This window comes from Helobdella robusta, assembly GCF_000326865.2.
Source record: "Helobdella robusta unplaced genomic scaffold HELROscaffold_53, whole genome shotgun sequence".
Lineage (NCBI taxonomy): Eukaryota > Metazoa > Annelida > Clitellata > Rhynchobdellida > Glossiphoniidae > Helobdella > Helobdella robusta.
This window is the reverse complement of record NW_008705278.1, coordinates 585,131-605,842: the sequence shown is the minus strand read 5'-3', so window position 1 is coordinate 605,842 and position 20,712 is coordinate 585,131. Positions and strand designations below refer to the sequence as shown.

The window sequence follows — 20,712 nt, the reverse complement described above, 5'->3', positions numbered from 1 at the left end:
CGTTGGATAGAAATATTTAGAAATGTAATAAAAAACTATCCAACGCAAGAAGTTTGGTAGATTTTATAGATTACTGCATTAATTATGATCTTTTACCAAGCACATAAGTTGAAACATACGCGCAAACGTACAAACACACATATACATATACATGCATGCGTTAGCTGTTATATTGTTGCAATTTGTCTATTCTTCTTAACTTTTCTTACTTTGTTAACATAAAATCATAAATAAAAATTGTAAAATGAGCTGAGTTGAACAATACGCAAGCTAGGGATTGAGTTGATTGGAAGTAGGTAGGTGAGTTCTGAGTTAAGAGAACGGAGGCATGCCATGGCTGGGATTAAAATTTAAAAGAAATATAATGACGACGATTGGTAGGTAACTTTGTATCATCTTTTTTTCACGTTAAGTGACTGTTTTTGTTTTGTGCACACACACACACGCAGTACGCATACAATACAAAAACAAACATGATACAAACATGATACAAACGTGGTACAAACATGATACAAACGTAACACATACACATACAAACAAATACGAACATGACGTTTATGATGGGCGCTTTTTCAGTAAAGCATTTTTTTTATCTAATTTCCTTTTTTAATCATTAATTAAATAATATTTTCAATATATCGTTAAAAATATTACTGATAATGCGAACAAATTGTTGGCAATGCTAAAAAGTTGTTACTCCTTTTTTGTTTCTTTGCCTTTTTTTGTTAAATCGTTTCAAATGTCTTTCTTTTGTTTAAATAATTGACGGAAAATTTTGAAATAAATTCTAAATCCCATTTATGCGAATTTAATTCATTTCAAGTTTGGTTTTATTTGAAATAATTTTTTTCTATTTTAAAAGACATTGGTGCTATTATAATGAATAACTATATAAAACAGGGATGGGCAAACGTTTAGCAGTGATGTTGAGAAATTTTTAACCTTTGAAGGGCTGCATATGTATTTAAATAATTTAAATAGTCAAATTCCTCCACGCGACGAGCAAGATAATTATCGTCGTGCTGAAAATCACTGCCATTAATTATACAAGTATACACGAATATAATCAAACATAATCAAACTAACCTAGGTGATAAAAACACACATTTACACATAGGCCAAGATCACACGCACAAACACACAACACACACACAAACACACAACACACACACACACACATACACACACACACACACACGTACATACGCGTATATACAAACATACGCACACAGAGTTCAAACATTTGTCAGCAGAATGATAGTGCAAATATTTTAGTTTTTGTTAATCAATTGCCCTTTAAAATTTTAAAAAATTTGTTGATTAGTTGAACAGCTTTTTGAAGTCTTTAAAGGACTCAAGAGAAGAAGAACTAATAATCTTTGAGAATGTGAAGGAGGGTTGGAGGACATGGAGATTTTAAAATGGAGCCGCGATAGATGATAAAACTTTATGACTAATTCAAAATTTGACACATACAGTCCGCGCCCATCTCCTTTTTAACTCTCGGAAAAAATTTTTCTCCAGAAAATCTGCGATATCAATTGATATTCGATGACAAAAGTTTCACCGATACTACAGTCAGAGGTACCGAGAGGCGTCCTCGATACGATATCCTTTAATTGGCGCGCACTTTAAATAGTACACACGAACGTATCAGATAGAAACATACAAACAAACAAGCACACATATACGCACACACAAGTGATGATTGATTGATTCACTCAATGCAAAGTTGTTGTTTCCTGCTTAACTATCCATCTTTTGTAAGACGTACGTACGTAAAAGTATGTGTACGTGTGTGTATGTATATGTGTGTGTGTGCATATGTGCGAGCCCTTGGTTAAAAACAATAGCCATAAAAACTATCATTTCACCCCTGTTCAACAGACAATATTAGTGTACAGGGTCTCGCACAGAAGGGCACTTAGCGATGTTCTCTAAAATACAAAATGAATTAAACTTTTGCAACAACAACGACATATTTTGCTTTATATAAATTTTATCATTGGGATCACCAGATTTTTCAACTATTTTAGTACCAATGTTATCAAAAAATAATTGTGTCTGTTTATCCACTGGACCAAATGTCTCCACACAGATCGGAACAAAAACTCTCGTATTGTCGTTTAGATCTTTATATTTAGTATTCTTGAAATCAGCAGCCTTCACCGCAGCGGAACCTTGCTCCCTAGCCGTGTAATTGAACATACATACATACATACATACATACATACATACATACATACATACATACATACATAAAAATTGTGATGTTATAGTAACCTTTTTCGTCAATGATGATGCGTTTCTTTTCATCTGACGTCGGATGAACCATGTACGCCTGGAAAATTAATGCAAGCAGAAATGTTAACCAACAAATAACCAAAATATAATAATGATCATATTTGCATCTAAAATATAAAGACAGTATCCCATCTCAATCGCATTACGCACAAACATTCCATTAAACACCAAACCAACCTTTGAGATGTTGCTGATGCCTTGCAGGGTTAGATCTTTCAACAGGTTGGTCTCAATGAGTTTGAGGAATTTGTCGTCTGTTATTTTGTCAAATTCATCTTCAACTGTCTCTTGCTGTTGGCAAATAAAATTAAAATATTCATTAAGAAAACAAATTATTTAAAACATGCAAAAAATTTAAACAGAGCATATAAAACTACAACAAACATAACAAAACTTACATTTTCCTTGTCAGCTTGTTTGTTCAATCTGATTCTAAGAGTTAATTTTTCTGCGTTGTCGTCAGTGAAGATGACATTCAAATCATCGCCAAATCCTAGTTGAGAATTAAATTAATTTCCTATCAATCATTTTCTTCCTATCCAACTGAATTCTCAACAGCTATGGTAACAAGCCACTTAAGTCAATATTAGGTAGGTCGTAGTACGTGTTGATCTAAAACAAGAATACGTCCATTCCTAAATACGTGCACGTCTCGTCAGTGATCGCCCGGAAGATCTCAAGAACGCGTTCGGCTGTCAGCACAATCTGTTTAGTTGAAAACCAATTTGTAAAAATTTGCATTTAAATACGAAAATGTAGAAAAAATAAGTGTTAAAAAATTCCATTTTGATAAGATATGAATGAATAAAAATAAATAAAAACCTTTTTTTCTTGGCTATCGTGATTAAGAACTTTCCATTCTGCTGTCAGTTCCAAACCATTCTTTTTAATCGTCGGCTGGTGACGACCGCATCCTGATATCTAAATATGAAACATTTATATATTTAAATATTATTATTTCTATAAATTTATTTTGCTTTGTGCAGCGCCTCATTATTTTTTAAAGCTAAAATTATTTTTGGTACCATACTGCATTGAAATTAAAATTACAGCATCCTTTGAATTAATAGTTAGACTTATGCTGCTCTTCATTTTTTACATTTATGGATAATTATTTTAACAATGCCTACTTTATCTTCTTTTTCCTTCAACATTTCGATTTTTTCACTGCCACCAGATTCGCAAATTGTCTTAACTTTGCACAGTTCATAAACCAATTTCTGTCTGCGACGGAAATCATTTTTAGTTTGGCTAAATACTTCGTTCAATTTTCGGAGATCCTGGATGAAAAAATTGAAAACCGTTTATATAATAATTTATTTTTAAATAATATATTTCTGATTAATAAAATATACAGTACAAAAACATTGTGAAATAAATACTTACCGGATCAACGAGCAATCTGGAACAGTAGAAGCAAACACATCTCATAACTTTAATGATCTTCGGCAAGAATACTGCATGGAAAACTGGTTTCGAGAGGACAATATGTCCGAAATGACCCGGACATTCCGCCATGTTCCCCCACACGTCAAGCATCTGCCTGTTCGGTCGACTACGCCCTGACGCGGATCTATCAATCCGCCTATCTTGGGACAGCCGTTTTCAGTACTTACGGGATGCTTTATCCCACCGTTGTCCGTAACAGACATTCGTCGCTGAAATTAATTATACAGAATAATAATTTAATTTATTAAAATCAAATATTCTAATTATAAATAGACAATATCGAGAAAAGTAAAACGAATATGCAAATTTTTGAAATTTAATTTAGAAATTAGAATATTAATAACAATTTCATCCGGACTAAGAATTCCAAATTGCATTCTCTGAACATCTTTTTTTGGAGTTTGGGTATCCTGATAGCCATTACTCACTATTTCAACACTATCAAAGTTATCGAAATGATTTTTTGTAAACGCTCTCGAACTAGAAAGCTGAGAAACTAAATCAGTGTAGAAAACTGAGGGTTTATATACATTCAAATGATTGTAAAAAAAACTATTTATGTGATTACCCAGAACATTATTTACAACCATTTAATTTTATAAAATGTCTGGCATTTCATTAGATGTGGGGATAGTTGATATCATTGTAAATTCATTGAGAGAGAAATGATGTAAAATTATCATGGGTAGGTAAAACATTTTTATTCTTTTGAATTCTTTTGATCAATTATGTTTTCATTTGTTGTTTCAATTCGGCAAATTGTTTTACATCACTTGGCAGTAAGTAGTACATTGCAAAATGCCATGCTATCGATATTTTTTGCCATTCCAGAAAATCATTGCTTACGTTTAATCACAAAACTTAATGAATACGGTTGATTATAACTTTTAAACGAACTCAGACTGTAAATATTTAATTATTTCACTTTTAGTGTGAAAATGAATAAAATGTTTTGAAAGGTATCAAACCCACAAGAACCTAAAAAACTAAATCATTCACATATATTTAACTAAATTACTAAATAACAAAACATATAACATATAACAGATAATCTAACTAAGCAATATAATATTTTTCATTGGAGAAACTTTTTCAATAAATCTGCAATAAAGAAACTCAGAAAACAGTTATTAATCTTGGCCATTTTATCTACTACATATTTTATCTATCTATTTTATAACATGGGATAAAAAAGGATATTTTTTATGATTTTTCTCGAATTTGTGGTGTTTGAAATTTTTTTTTCTAGTCAGCTTTGACTAACTACATTTAGTTACGCAAAAAATTGAATTTTGAAGAAATGTTATTTTAAACATATAATTTTCTGTTATAAATCAATGATTTAAGCTGTACATTTAAATATAAGTTTGTTTTTGTGTTTTCATTTTTTTGTTTCAATTCGGCAAATTGTTTTACATCTTCAGGCAGTATGAAGTACATTGAAAAATGCCATGCAATCGATAATTTTATTTGCAATTCGTGAAAATCACTGTCCACGTTGAATCACAAAACTTAATGATTATGATTGGTTATAGTTTTCAGGCAACAAAACAGACTGTAAATATTTCAGTTTCTATTTGATCAATTCAAAAAACAGTTGAAATATTCATAACAATAAAAAGTTAATTATCAACATCACAGATTAAATGTCCAAAAAGTATCTTCTGTTTATCACAGGGCACAATATTAAACGAGAAAAAAATACCACTTAATGATCGTTCCTCTAATTTTGAAGGTTTAGCTAATAGTTGAAAATTTGATTAAACCGTAAAAATATTCTTAAAAAATTTTTAAACGTATCAACGATTGCCGATGTGAAGATAGGTAGCATTCCAAAACGACCACGTAATGCTACGTATCAGATTAGTTCGTGTGTATCCATTCCTGTGCTTGTTCAGTTGGCAGATCTTCAGCTGGTAGTTGAAATTGATGGAATCGCATTCGGCTTCACCCAGTTTCAAACATTTGATGATGCAACATAGCGGTTTGAAAGCTTGAAACTCGTTGAACGAATAGCCGAACAGTTGAAAGTTTTGCAGTGAACACCAAATTTTATCTGAAGTTAATTAAAAAATTCAAAGAATACAGGTTACAAAAAAATTTTGTATTAAATAACAGCTAAATCCACAACCTTTTTTATCATTTTGTGGTTCATATGCTTCTAGTTCACTCGTGGAAAAGTATCCATCAGACATCCCGTAGGCTTGTTGGGCGATTAAGTAGCGGTAGGCGGGCAGGTTTGCACTGCATTGAAGACTCACTCGGGTGGCTATCGGGACATTCCCAGGATAAGTGTTGCACAGGGGGTACTGCCCTCTTGCTGGTGCAACATCGGCTGATCTGTTTGACGTCAGTCCAATGATGAAGTTTGTAACCCGACTGGCAACTGAACAAAATTTTTTAATGTGTAAGTTTGAAAATTTTTCATACAGTTTCATATTTCCTAACAACCATTTACTATAAGTTTTTGTGCCTTTAATATCTGACAGAAAGAGTTCGTATAAACGCATCTTTATTTAATAGCGAATTGGTTGAGGAAATTATTTAAATCAGTAGGAATTCACTTCTTGCGTAGCTCTTATTACAATATAAACAAAATTTTCATAGAAGAATAAAATTTTTTCATATAGTTTAATCCGATAAACAATAATTTTTAACGAAGAATTGAAAAAATTAACCAAAATCTTTCAACTGACCATTCACACCGGTTGTATCGAGGCTCAAAAAAGCAATGTAATCAATGTAATAATTTCTGCCCATGTCCACTTGAATCCAGTTTGCTCCAGTCGATCCTTCGTTTGTGTGAGCGCTGTCTCCGTGTTTTATTGAAGGATTTCTCACTCCGTTCACTGCATAATCGCTCGTCAAAAAATAACTTCTCCCGGTCAGGATGGTGCTCGCGTATATACTCGAGCTCATTGATCCGTTTTTGCGCAGAAGAACATTTTCTTTTCTAGGTTTGACTGTGGCAGGCACGAAATTTATACGTATGCGAGTAAACATGTTGCAATAAAATGTTTACAAAAAATAAAATTAAAAAAACTATAAAAGATTATTAATGGCTATGAAGATTATACATTTTCACGTTTATACATTTGGTTAGAATAACTAAGCTTTCAGCTTGGAATTATAGTCGGCTAGTTAGCTCGGTCTCTAGAAGTGCCACGTCTTGCGCTGTCATGCGCGGTAACCTGATGCCAAGGTTCCATTAAACACACTTGTAAAGTTTTTTACTGTAACGTTCCAAGAAGTAGCTAATAAATTAATTTAAAATTAATATTTGTTGCAAAAATTACTCTCACTTTCAGCCCATTGGCCCTCTACGACGATTTCGCAAACGTTCATCATGTTGACGCATGTGCTGCTCTGGTCAACTCTGACGTATCTGCTCGCATGTTCTGCCGTGTTTGGACACTGGAATGAAGCGTTGCTGTTGCCCAGTTGACTGGTCAGGTTGTTGCACGTTGTCAACATTGAGTTTGCCAATCTCGTGTTAAAGACACCTGGGCGTCAAATTTTGGGTTTCAGTTCATAACTTGTTCATAAAAAGTGAATTGTTAGAAGTCTGTTAAAATTAATAAAACTCAGATTTTGATAACTGGAGTAATTTAATTTGTTTTTAATTGAGATTTTTTAATAGTGGTTAAAAAAAATACTTAAAAATAATGCATGAGCTAGTAAAAAAATAAATCCACCGAACAGAAAACCTACTGGATGGTTGTTTAGCAATAACGTGAACATATTCAACGAGATGCAGCCAGAGGAGGTCGATCTGAATCCACTGATATCCAGACGTTTGTGAGACGAAGCAGAAAGGAGAGCTGGCCAGTCCATCGACCACCAGGAAGCCAGTGTATGGATTCGTGTACGAACTTGCTCGAACCATCTTGCCAAGAGCCACATTCGATTGGCCGTCAACAAAAATTTTTGGCCAGCATATTAACATTACGATCAATTTGATCATTCTGATTTTTTTATCAAGTCAAATCAATCCCGTGTTGATCTGGCAAACATTGGCAAGAAATATTTTTCAATGTACTGAAGGAAAAAACACTGCAACGTGAATGGATAAAAAATTATTAAATCCCCAACGATTAGTATATATTCATAGTAGACAGATACATAAACACACACTATACATTTCGATTTGTATGTCCCCTATAACGTCAATAACGCTTTCGTGAAAATATGTAATCAAGTAGCATGACAACATAGCAACTTCACTCAATTGAGGTATGAATTGCATGGCACCGGAATAGTAATATGTACGCATGAGTAATCGTTAAATACAATTTTTAGACAGTAATTTCAAATTTTTATTCAAATTTAATGAGCTGCAAAGTAATTTTTAAAAAAATACTTTTTGAAACAAACTTTGGCTCTTATAAAATATTCCTCGTTTAGTCTTTTTTTTCGAAATTACAAATTATACACATACACACCCCAAACTACAAATGATCGTGTGGAGGCATTAGTGGAACAAGTCACGCAACGTGGGTCTGCAATGAATGTTGTTGTTCATCTTGTTGTTGAAATAATGATGATTGTCTTGGTAGTCTGTAATATTTTTGTAAAAGACTGTTGTTCTTCCAATTTTATTCTAACAATGCTGGTTCTAAATCAATATTATTACCATAGGTATTTTGATTGACAATTTGTTTTTATGGGCTTGGTAAAGTGAACAAGAGTCCAGGAACTTTAAAATTCCAGCATTAAACATGTTTTCTTAATTTAGTAACATCTTTTTACTTCATTAATTTTGAAAAAAAACTCCTTTTCGGAATTTTTGTTAAACAAAAATGTTCCGAAAGCTATAACTGATTTTTTTTTAATTTTTATTTTTTCACGGAAGTTAATTTGATTTAGCTTCTCCATTAATCTACAATCACTTTTTTTAAAGTTTGTCGCACTTCGAGTTTTGAATTTGTTTTTTTCAATTCGTTCTCAATATTTTGAAAAATAATCGTTTAAAAAATGTGTGAAGCATGTTTATTTTCACATTTCTAACATTAAACGTGTTGCTATATGTTTAGCAATTGAAGTGGCTGTGGTTGTTGAAGTTGTTGTGATTGTTGTGGCTGTTGTGGTTGTTATGGAAATTGTCATGGTTGCAAGTAATGACGTGATAGTTTCATATCTTAAGAGTATAAAATGTAATATTAATCTATCTCCAACTTTACATGCATTCAAAAATTTCTCATTATCATTATAATAATTAATTTCCTTTTAAACAATTTTGAAGGATGCACATACGCACAACACATTCATTGCAAGTGATTGACAATCATGAGTCCCTTTGCGTTTGAATCCAATCACTACAACATATATGTATATGTATATGTATATATATATATATATATATATATATATATATATATATTTATTTATTTATTTATATATATATATTTATAGACCAGACGTTTTTACCATTACACCATCTTGCCACACCACCTTTGCACATAGTTTACGCTTTTTGCCAATATTTTCCAAACTCATAAGAAATTTTTCAGCCGGGAGTAATTAATGTTTTATTTACTGCTCAATCGCGAATCATCGTGCACTCATAATTTGTTTCGCCATCAGACAATTATGAACGAAAACATTCCTTGTTCTGCGTCAAATTTTTCTTTCCTGGATAACAGCAAAGAAAAAGCTTCATTCCATTCAAAGTAGACGTTGTTTGAACATGTTTATTAGTTTGTACAGTTTCCATGTCTTAGTATTTATGGTTCTACTTTTTTTAAATAATATTTTCCATTTCGTAAAAATCAAGAATGACAATGACTTAACGTGCTGCTGCAATATGCACCGCACTATTAACAACATTTCGCAATGTGATGCAACAATTTTTATTACATTTCACCTACAATCTACATCTCCATCTGAATTTTGAATATTTTCAAGAAAAATTTAATTTAAACGTACTACTTAATTATAATAATATTTTTTAATGGTCTTGTTCATGTTCCAACCTTAAAATAAAATTTGTAACATGTCCGACTTTCCCTTCTGCAGACTCTCTAGCGTTGCTGCGTTCAAATGGTTGATGTTTGTGAAGTTTTCGCACCACCCACTGAGGTTAACTGTTTCTGGGAATGTGGAAATAAGCAAATCAAACTCGTGTTTGCGAGATTAAATCGGAGGGTATGAACGAATGAATAGTTTTTCTAATTTTTTTCAAGTAATCTAAATGAAAATGAGCTAATTCGGAAGACATTTTTTATTTTTTTAAAATTAATTTCCTACTATTTCGTCGATGAAAGTTAAAATTTTACTCACGGCGATACAAGTTCAGGCTTGTTTATTTAAAATGTTTTCATTTATTCAAACAGTTATTTAAAAAAAAACTCGAAAAACTCATAATTTATTAAAATAATTTTCGAGTTTTATTCTTTTTCAGAAATTGTTATGTTTACAACAGTGCACGTATCGTGCGCCTCATGTAATTCTAATAATAAAAACATCGATGCGTGGAAATGGAATATGAATGATGCATGCATGCCTATTGACGTAAATTTTTCTTTATTTCGGTTCAATTGTTTGTTCAATTTAAAAGAATCTATCTTTTTTTCTACAAACGACTTGTGCCTGTTTGTTTGTTTGTTTGTTTGTTTGTTTGTTCTTCACCAAAATTTTAAGACTAATTCAAAACGATAACTTTTTAATATGTTTTGAGTTATTGCAACTATGAATAAAGTTAACTGGCTAGAAAGTTAAGTGATTAAGTTTAAAATGTTTTGCAAAATTTTTTAGAGTCAGTAATTTATCCAATATTATTATTCAAAAAATTATATTTTGAAAAACCTGCTAATATTCAACGTCTGTAAACATGCTGGTTAAGTGGTTAATTAGCCTCAATATAATAAGTTTTATCATTTCATTCGGGTATCTCAAGACTTTCATAGAAAATTTTGAACCCGTTTTTAATTTGTTCATCCCGGTTCTTAACACATATGGCCTAGGAACGTGTGTGACAGATAACGCAGACGTACAGCTCGTTTGCTCCTACAATTCCCACGTCAAATGTGTCGCCGTGTGCTCGGCGGCGGTCGGTTGTGTCGGGTGCAACTACCACCGTGGTACGAAAACTTGTCAGCTGTTTAAGGATCGAAAGGAGGTTGTCCTCCAGTATGACATCAATGATCTGTGTACGTTTTATGAGGTGTGCGTAAACTAATTTTTGATTTAAAAAAATTTTGATATAATTTTTCTAAATTTTTTGTTTTATTTTCAATTATGAAAAGATAATTAAATTAATTTTCTGATGGAAACAGAGAAAAAACAGTTTACTAACGCACAAAGGTTAATTATTTTCTAACTCTGTGGCACCAATTCGCTGTTTACAATTTTGTCTTTCAATCTTTTCAACGTGTTTAAATGATTAAGTTTTGCAATTTTGTTTTGAATCTTTATAATTTTTAAAACGCGTTTTGGCGTTAAATCAAATTTCGATCTTTAATTTAATATAACTCTTTAGAGTAACACTTTAATTGCAAACGATCTTGAAAGAAATGCCTCCGAGGTACATCGGCTGCTACACAGATGACAAGAAACCCGGAATGAGAGACCTCCAGTTCAGTAGCATCGACGGCCGAATGACTCCCGTCTTCTGCAGCGATGTCTGTTACCGCCACAATTACACAGTCTTCGGAGTACAAGTATATTTTACATTCAAATATATTTTTTTTTGAAATCAGGGCCTGCAGGTTGGTGTAATGGTTAAGATGACTGTCACTGCTGACGCAGTGACTGTATTCAAAGGCAAGAGATTCCAGTCCATTGCATGCAGTGTGTATGATGCGTTGAATCTGGCGCACTGTGCCTTTGTTGTTGATATTTTTAAGAAATACTAAAAGATGTTTTAATACTTTTTATTAATTTATCTCGTTTTAATGATTACTATTCTAACAAATTTAAATTATGTAATAAATTTTTAGTTTATATGTTATAGATGTAAAAACCCATATCTAAACTCACAAAAGATCTCTAACCTAAACTTTCAATTTCTTTAAATATTTCTCATGAGTCAAATTTATTTTTTTAGAATTGACGCTATAAAAATGTACCAAAAATGACTGATAAGAGTTTTGTTACTCAGTTAGTAATTTTACTTTGTCATAAACTTAGTTGAAGTGATGCAAATTTACCGTAGTTACTTACTTGCAATAATTTACCGTAACGATTCCCAGTATCACAACGAATGCTACTGTTCACATTCGTACGGAGCGTATGGAGTTGGAAATGGATGCAGTTACACGTGTTCTGGTGATTCGCGCGAAATCTGCGGCGGAGCATCGATGAATAGCGTTTACTCTGGTGACGATTTTTTAAAATAAGTTTTGGAGGATAGGTTTATCAAAACGAACGATTCAAATTATTCTGGTTAAATTAATTAATTAATTTGTTAGTAACACATATTTTATGGTAAAAGACCGTAATTAATGTGATAATTTATGATATCTACCAAATTTATAGCGTTGGATAGTTTTGGTTTACATTAACAAATGTTCATATATAAAACATATAAAATGAACGTGCTACCATATATTATATGCAGAAGCTAAGCATAAGTATACATAAATGGCAGATGTTATAAAGATTTTTCAAAAATTATTTAAATATTCACCTACTAATAAAAATATTTCTCAGTTTGTGACAAAGGAATGCACGGATTGAAATGCAACCTGAAATGTCCTTGTGCTCCGCTGTGCACCTGCCACCGTTTGAATGCCTCAATCATCTGACATTTTATAATATGATGGGGCAATTTTTACAAAAAAAGACAAAGAAATGTATGAACAATACTTTGATTAACAAGCTCTTTAAAGATTGGATGTTGAATTTGAACATTTAATTATAATAAAATGCAATATTTTTAGAAGTTTCAAACTCATTTATTTGTCAATTTAAATTATTATTCATTAATTTTCCAATGGTATATATAAAAGTTAAACATTACCATAGTAATAATAGTGGGACACCCAGAAAGAGCATGAAGTATTAGTAATCAAACTCCCATTAAGATATCCATTCCTGTGCTTGTTCAGCTGGCAAATGTTCAGTTGCTCGTTGAAATTGAACGAATCGCACAAGTACTCTCCCAATTTGATGCACTGTTTGATGCAATGTAGAGGCTCGACTGCTGCAATGCTAGGAAGGTGTAATTGGTCAGTTGTTTGTTTTTCATAGGTGTCCACATTATTTCTGCGTTACAAAAAAGTAGAAACAAAAAAGATATATTAGCTAGTAACAAACGTGTTTGTAATAATTAAACGGCAATGAATTTTTTATTATATAAGAAAAATTTGCACTGACTGAAAGAAAAATGTCAGCCGGATAGTAATTACAAAAAATTTCTATTTCTCAAAATAATTACTAACGTTTGTTTGGTGGAAAAAAGATCGGCTCATAAGCTTCCAGTCACAAAAACTAAAATATCCATCGAATGCCCCTACAGCTTGGTGAGCAATGATGTAACGATAGGCAGGCAGGTTGGCATTGCATTGAAGGGTGACTTTTGTACTTGTCGGAACCTCCCCAGGGTAGGTGTTGCACAGGGCTACTGTCCTCTCACTGGTGCAACCTCACTGGCGTTATATGGGGTCAGTCCGATGATGAAGTTTGATAAACGCGGAGAGTCTGGTTTTTGTGTTAAATAAAGTTGTAGCGTTCTAAAAAAAATATGAACATCCTGATGGTATTAAATTCAACAGTTTGAATGTAATTTTTTCAGCAAATAATTTAAAATTTTTAGTTTAACCCAATTTTTAAACTGGTCAGCTAATAAAGTGGTGCATTTCCCCATCCTCCCCAACTTAAAAAATGGGGCTGAAATTGGGCGTAGAGTTAGTGCTCCGTTAGTGCTGTTAGAGACTTTAAATTCACAGTATCGTTATTCGCATTTTCGAAAAAGCATCTCCTGAGCACTCCCAGCCATACCCCTTTTAGGGAACCAGCACTAACGAAAATTATTACGGCACTAAAAAGCACTAACGTAGCAATAACGATACTATGAATATTAAGTCTCTAGCGGCATTTGGGAAAGCTGGCATGCCCCGAACCTCCCCAACTGTATTCCATTCAGGAAACCAGCACTAACGAAAATAAATACGGTGCTAATGGAGCACTAACTCCGCACCCATTTTCAGCCCCATTTTTTAAGTTGGTGGGCTGAGAAAATGCATCTCTAGTTAAGGCTAGTTAGAAATTCAAACTAATCAACTATTTTCACACTTCAATACCAAACGGTGGGCATAAAATTATTAAATGTTAGCACCCAATACAATGAATTTGACTTGTTTGAACTTTGAAAAATAAAATTCTCCACTAACATGTGTAAGTTGTCACCCTGCTCACAAGTGCTATATAATCAATGAAATAATTTTTGCCCATGTTCACTTGAATCCAATTTTTCTCGAATCCAGCTTCGTTTTTGTGGCAACAGTATATATATATATATATATAAAAGTGTGTGTGTGTGTGAGTGTGTGTGTGTGTGTGTGTGTGTGTGTGTATGTGTGTGTGTGTACATTTTATAAATCCGAAAATAATGATTTTTTAACGGAAATATGTACATAAAAATTTCCGTATATCGAAACCAAAGTGGGTAGAAAACATGATGAAAGTTACATGCTTTAAGTGATTGATTTAAATAATGGCATGCATGGAATACTTGAAAAATTTGTAAATCCCGGCAAAAATGTAATTCACAGAACTCGAAGTACGTAGTTTTTTATCATACGGCTATTTATGATTATTATTTATCGGCTAAATTTTTATTTTCGTGCAGCATTTTGTGTGTGAAAATTCCTGTTTGCTGATCTTTATCAATATGATAATCAGAATATGAGTGTAAGATGGCGTTCTAAAGAATGTTTTTTCCACCCTACATGTTAGCTTAGACACTGTTCCGCAAATTAGGAGATAGTATTACGTGGTTGGCTAAACCGTAAAGCATACAGCGTCTATTCCATGCAATAAAAGGTTTGACAAAAAGTTTCTCCGTTCCAACTTTGCTGCAGCCCAGACTTACAAAAAAACATCACGTAATAGTATTTCAAAAAGATCCAAGATAAAAACAAAATAAAATCATTGCGTACGATGGTGTGACGGTGAAGAGGCTGGCACTGCTGTTGCAGTAACTGGATTCGATCGCATGAGATCCCCGCCTATCACATGCATTATATGTTTGTTGTTGATGCTTTTGAAGAATACTGAAGGGAGAACTCTTACAAATAAATAAAATAAAATGTGACGTCACTTTAACTGAACGTATCGCGCAACATAATTAGAGACACGTCACTACAAAACAAAACACAAACACGCTATTGGCGTTACATGGTTTCAATAATTAAGTACCTACCTACGGTTGAACTTTAACACTGGTGCTTGGATTTGCTGCTCGAAATGATTGAACAAGTCCAAAGGTTGTATTTGTTCAATTCGGTTGTAATGTGCTTAGCGAAGAGTTATTTATTGTACGTGTTCTGTTGTTTCAAATTACGGATTAAACGCAATTTCCGATCCAGTTAGATCAAACTTCGAAAATAAAATTTATTTCTGAAATTTAAAACAAACAAAGAATAAGAAACGAAAAATATTAGGTAATAAATTATTTTATATAAAAACTACAGCACATCGAACGAGCGTCATGAATAATAATTTCTATGGCTTCATATTTACAGCTATTGCATCATTCCAAAAAGCCCGCCATTGTCATGTGATGTAGATTATTTTTTTCACATTATTAAACCACAACAACCAGACCGTCTCTACGTTTATACATTTAGCTTATTCAAGTAAACACAGCCATTCGTAAGCAATAGACATAAACATAAACAACATCCCGGTCAAAAGTAGTAGATGCCATTGAAATGTGCGTAGCTGGATGTGTGTTGTGAACGTGTGCTAGCAGGAAAACATGATTACATGGATCATTCAGGTAGAATGATCTCCATGGCTCAATTCCAACTAATATTGCATCATTCAAAACAAATGGTCGTCATTGTTATGTGAATACTTCTTCTCACATTATTAGACAACAACAACAATTTTTATTTAAATTAGTTTTGTTGAGTGAAACCTATCCTAATTTTGTTAAATAAGTTTTCAACATTTTGTTGATGAAATGAGACAGTAACTTCGACAACAATCATACATTATTTACAGAGACAGGCCTAGACTTTAATTATATTTTATATTATTCTCAAATATTAATACCTTGCAAAATTATCGATAATTCTATAAAAATTAGATATTCATGCTTAGACTCACAGGAGCTACTTAGTTTAAGCAATTAACTCCTTATATTTTTTGTTTCTTAGTGAGCAAAATATTTTACCTAGCGTTTAAAATATATAATAAAATAATCTTCAAAATATAACACTTCATTCATACAAACAAAATCTTCTTAAAAATAAAACACCAACTTAATGCCTTCAACAACAAGAAACACCAGCATTATGTATGCAACAACAACACAGTAGTACAATAATTAACTCGGACCACATGTGTCTGGCCTGGGATGAACATCTGCCAACACAACAACACTACGTTTCATTCAGAAGTGTCAGCTCTCTTGGCTGCACCATGGTCCATATCCAAATACCAGCACACTGAGCTGATCTCTTTGTTGTTTAATCTGTTTATAAGTCAATGGATAATGTATTATAAACGCACATACAAATGCACAAACACTTAGATCAGTTTCATTATTGTGTGATCTGCTTATGTTATAACATATATAAACACATGGAATAGTTTTCTATATAGTTTGATTTGTTTAAAATCTAAATATTTAGACAAAAAAAATGAAAAATTTGTACCAGTAACAGTAATATAATTATATGAACATATGAACACAAACCAGTCTCATAAGTGGAATCTGCTTAAAAGCCTTTGATATAAGCACCTACAAACATTTAAACTAATAGCTGTTATGTGGTTTAGCTACAGCAACATTTCATTGCACCGTTGAAATGAAATGATTGAAATATCTTTCTTTTTTCGGTAAATAAGCAAACATTTATTAATGATTTTCATAATTCACGTACTTTGTGTGGATTGTGTGGGCAGTGTGAATGTATCAGATGACTTGCTGATATTGCTTGGTATGATTGAAAAACTTGGTATACAAATCTAAATTATCAATGTCAAATTTAAAATGATGAATTAATTGTAAGTTTTTTCGCGGATATATACATCTAGGTAGGTATGTACGGCAGGTACATGTGATGAATGTCAGGCCCATCACATCATTGTCCTAGTCATCATCACTTTCTGTAGCATCATTGTAACAACACCTTCTTCATAATCTCATTTAACGCACCTTCAATATACTTAGCATCATCTCGTCACCATAGATAGCAACATTCATGATAGATATGAACATGATTCATTTGGAGATGATAATGAGAGTTAAATGATGGCTAGCTAAAAACAACCTGTGTATAATTGTGTGGATCTATCAGATGAAGCGCTGATGTTGCTCGGTATGATTGAAAAACATGGTACACAAATCTAAACTAACTGATTCATGACATATTCTTTACTTTTAAATAGTACAAACTTATTGTTTTCTTTTTTCAAAATAATGAATAACTAAAATAATTACGGTTGTATGAATGTTTAACTCGATAAAAATTAACGTAACATAAATGAAATATCAAATGATTGACCAAGCAGATGAAATGATTCGTGACCAAAATAAAATAAGACATAAAAAAGGAATGACAGAAGAAATAAATAGAGTATTAATGTGGCACATTAACATACATTAACATAAAAACACATTTAATAAAAGATATCTCATATAATGATTCGCGAATTAAAAATACATCATTGAAATATAGCACCAATAACTACTACTACTACTACTACTACTACTACTACTACTACTACTACTACTACTACTACTACTACTACTGCTATTACTACTACTACTACTACTACTACTACTACTACTACTACTACTACTACTACTACTGCTATTACTACTACTACTACTACTACTACTACTACTACTACTACTACTACTACTACTACTACTACTACTACAGCTACTACTCTTTCAGTATTATTACTATATAGTAATAATAACACTCCACCCCAGCAACAACTCGTATAAGACTCTCACGAAACAGTCAATCACAAATATTTTTAATTTTAATTATATCTTAACAAAATTACGAAAAAAAATAATTTTTTGATAATGTAAACAGCATCAGCAGGGCGAATTTAAAATAAAAAATAATTGTTCAGCCTTGGTTTAAACCGATTTCATCATTTAGCTGGGAGATTGTATCCTGTTTGTCTAAGTCTCTCTCTCTCTCTCTCTCTCTCACTCTCTGTTATTTTGTGGTAACTTCTGACACACTGAAATATTTTTTTCATTAATTATTTTATTATTTCACATGAATTATTTTTATCTTTTGTACTTTTTTTTATCAACAACGACTTGAAGGGTATTACAAATTTTCTCGATGTAAGTGGATTTATATCAATTTTACGAAATGATTTACATCTATTCCACGTTGGCGTAAGTACACAAAGAACTCTACCGCGGGTCATCTAATCTTTTAACATAAAGTTCATTGACGGCAGTTTCTTACCTTTATAGAATTTATAATATTTTTATATACGAATGAAAAAGTATATTTGAAAAAGAAAATGAAACAGAGAGAAGCAGAGAGCGTTAAAAGAAGAAGGCAGATACGGACTACGTTGTAGAACGTTTTGGATGTTGGGTTTTATCTTAATCATTCTCTCCAGGTTCAAACCAACGTAATTGCTTTGTCATTATCATTGCTTGATAAAAAGTATATTTATCATTTACCGACAGGATCAATGTGATCTTTACAAGCATATTTGCTTGTATATAATATAATGTATATATATATATATATATATGTAAATAAATAAATATATATATATATATATAAGATTTATATATATATATATATCTTGTAATATATATATATTAATATATATATATATATATATATATATATATATATATATATATTTAAAGAAAGAGAGAAAGTGGAAAAGGCAGAAAGGATGCAAGAGAAATGTACAAATGTTCAGTTTACCTTTATTTCCGATTTTGTTTAACGTATCTCACATATAAATAAATATATTTATATACATATAATAATATAATATATATACAAACATATATGTTTCTATATTTTACATATATATATATATATATATATATATATATATATATATATATATATATATATATATATATATATATATGGGTGTGTATTATATGTAACGTATTGAACACTGGAAGCTTTTATAGCATGCATTCTTATACCAGAATAGATTTTTTTGATGTCTATTCATCTATTCATTGGATGAATGAGTCTTCCTCTCTTTGCCTCTTGCTCTCTCTCTCTCTCTCTCTCTCTCTCTTTTTCTTTCTCTCTCTCTCTCTCTCTTTCTTTCTTTCTCTCTCTCTCTCTCTCTCTCTCTCTCTCTATATATATATATATATATATATATATATATATATATATATTCTTTACCTCTTTCTCTCTATATATATACTAATATTTTTTAATCTTCGCCTTGTTTTACACGAGCTTCGACGCTTCTTGCTGTTGTCGTTGTGTGGATTTTGAAAAAAATAAATTAAAAAAGGAAGGATTGTTTTATTTTTATTATATATAATCGCTATAAAATGTGGATTTCTATGCTAATATTGTGTTTCCTCTTAGGATTTTTTTACTGTAAGTAGACGTTTATTTTATAATTTCGATCCTCCGCATTTCGATTTTTCAAAAAACAACGTGTCATTTAATTAACTTTAACATAACATCACTATCATGTGAAAACTAAACTATATAATAATTTTACATTAAAATTGCAGTGCTAAAATTTTTAATTATCGATTTATTTATTTCAGGCAATGCCCAGCCTAAACCTAACATTAACATCTGTGCCAACAATTACAATTTCTCACATGGCAGCTCCATAAATTTGGTCAACCCTTCGTACCCAAATAAGGATTTGTATTTGAGATTTGATTGTTGGTGCTACATTTATTCGAACTCCAAGACAGCATTTACGGTAGAGTTTATCGAAAGTGAATTTGCCAGATACAACTTTTATTCATACGCTTACATCTACCTGAAAAGGTTTGCGAAAGAGGAAAAAAAGATTTGTCTTACATCTTCGGATCCACCGGCGTCTATGATTCTGAACGCCGCTCCTGTCAATAATATCATTATAAGGTTCACTCGCGATAAAACTACTCTACAGAAAGGAGGTCATTTTCGTATTCATGTTAGAGGTATGCGGTCAATTTGTTTCTGATATTCATAGGTTGCATTGCCGTATATGTTAATTTATTGTTTTGATCAATTTTTCATCCATTTAAAATTCTTGTATCAATTTTTAGTTACCAAGTTTTGAAAGTTTTTAAATATATTCGTTTGCAACTTTTTTTTCATTCGGTAGAGCATTACTTTTCAAAATACACTTAATTAAGCCGACCCGCAAAACGCCGCACTGACCGTGCAATGCAACCAAAAGTCCGAACCGGCCTTAAAACCAAATGACAAACTTGTTGCTACCACCACTCTTACAACAAAACCTACTGCATCAACTACTACCACAACTTCACCGACTGCAAAAACGTCACCGGCTGTTACGTCCAATGCAGCAAATATGTTATCATCGCCATCATCACTAGCGACATCAACTTATTCTTCATCCTTCGATGACGAACAAAGCAGGGAAAGTTTGGACGATGAGATGAAGGTTTCTGAAAATGACTGCCCTGATTGCCGACATGCATACAGCAAAAAAGGTAAACTTTAAAAACTTTCACTTTTTTAAATATTTTCTCTTCAAATCAGTTATCTTTTAAAACTTCAGATCAGTTATTTTTTAAATCTTCAAGTCAGTTATTTACGAAATTAAAATATGAGAATCAAATAAACTTCATAG

At 32.0% G+C, this 20,712-nt stretch overlaps 4 protein-coding genes across 4 annotated transcripts; 1 reads left to right on the top strand and 3 right to left on the bottom strand.

The window, feature by feature from the left end:
* Window positions 1-2,281: 2,281 nt before the first annotated feature.
* HELRODRAFT_148131 (hypothetical protein) lies at window positions 2,282-2,583 on the bottom strand (the record flags this gene model as incomplete). Its single annotated transcript, XM_009028133.1, has 2 exons — window positions 2,282-2,341; window positions 2,482-2,583. Coding segments are annotated over 2 exons (162 nt in total), but the record flags the coding sequence as incomplete, so codon positions are not given.
* Window positions 2,584-5,552: 2,969 nt separating this feature from the next.
* On the bottom strand, window positions 5,553-7,717 carry HELRODRAFT_179287 (hypothetical protein; the record flags this gene model as incomplete). Its single annotated transcript, XM_009028132.1, has 5 exons — window positions 5,553-5,809; window positions 5,885-6,139; window positions 6,450-6,716; window positions 7,056-7,256; window positions 7,465-7,717. The coding sequence occupies 5 exons, from the start codon at window positions 7,715-7,717 to the stop codon at window positions 5,553-5,555; spliced, it is 1,233 nt and encodes a 410-aa protein (XP_009026380.1).
* A 3,547-nt stretch (window positions 7,718-11,264) lies between these two features.
* Window positions 11,265-12,497, top strand: HELRODRAFT_179286 (hypothetical protein; the record flags this gene model as incomplete). The annotated part of the gene is made up of 3 exons (XM_009028131.1): window positions 11,265-11,411; window positions 11,943-12,069; window positions 12,403-12,497. 3 exons carry the CDS (start codon window positions 11,265-11,267, stop codon window positions 12,495-12,497), a joined length of 369 nt encoding a protein of 122 aa, XP_009026379.1.
* A 204-nt stretch (window positions 12,498-12,701) lies between these two features.
* Window positions 12,702-14,145, bottom strand: HELRODRAFT_179285 (hypothetical protein; the record flags this gene model as incomplete). Its single annotated transcript, XM_009028130.1, has 4 exons — window positions 12,702-12,866; window positions 13,134-13,336; window positions 13,748-13,847; window positions 14,101-14,145. 4 exons carry the CDS (start codon window positions 14,143-14,145, stop codon window positions 12,702-12,704), a joined length of 513 nt encoding a protein of 170 aa, XP_009026378.1.
* Between the last annotated feature and the right edge of the window lie 6,567 nt (window positions 14,146-20,712).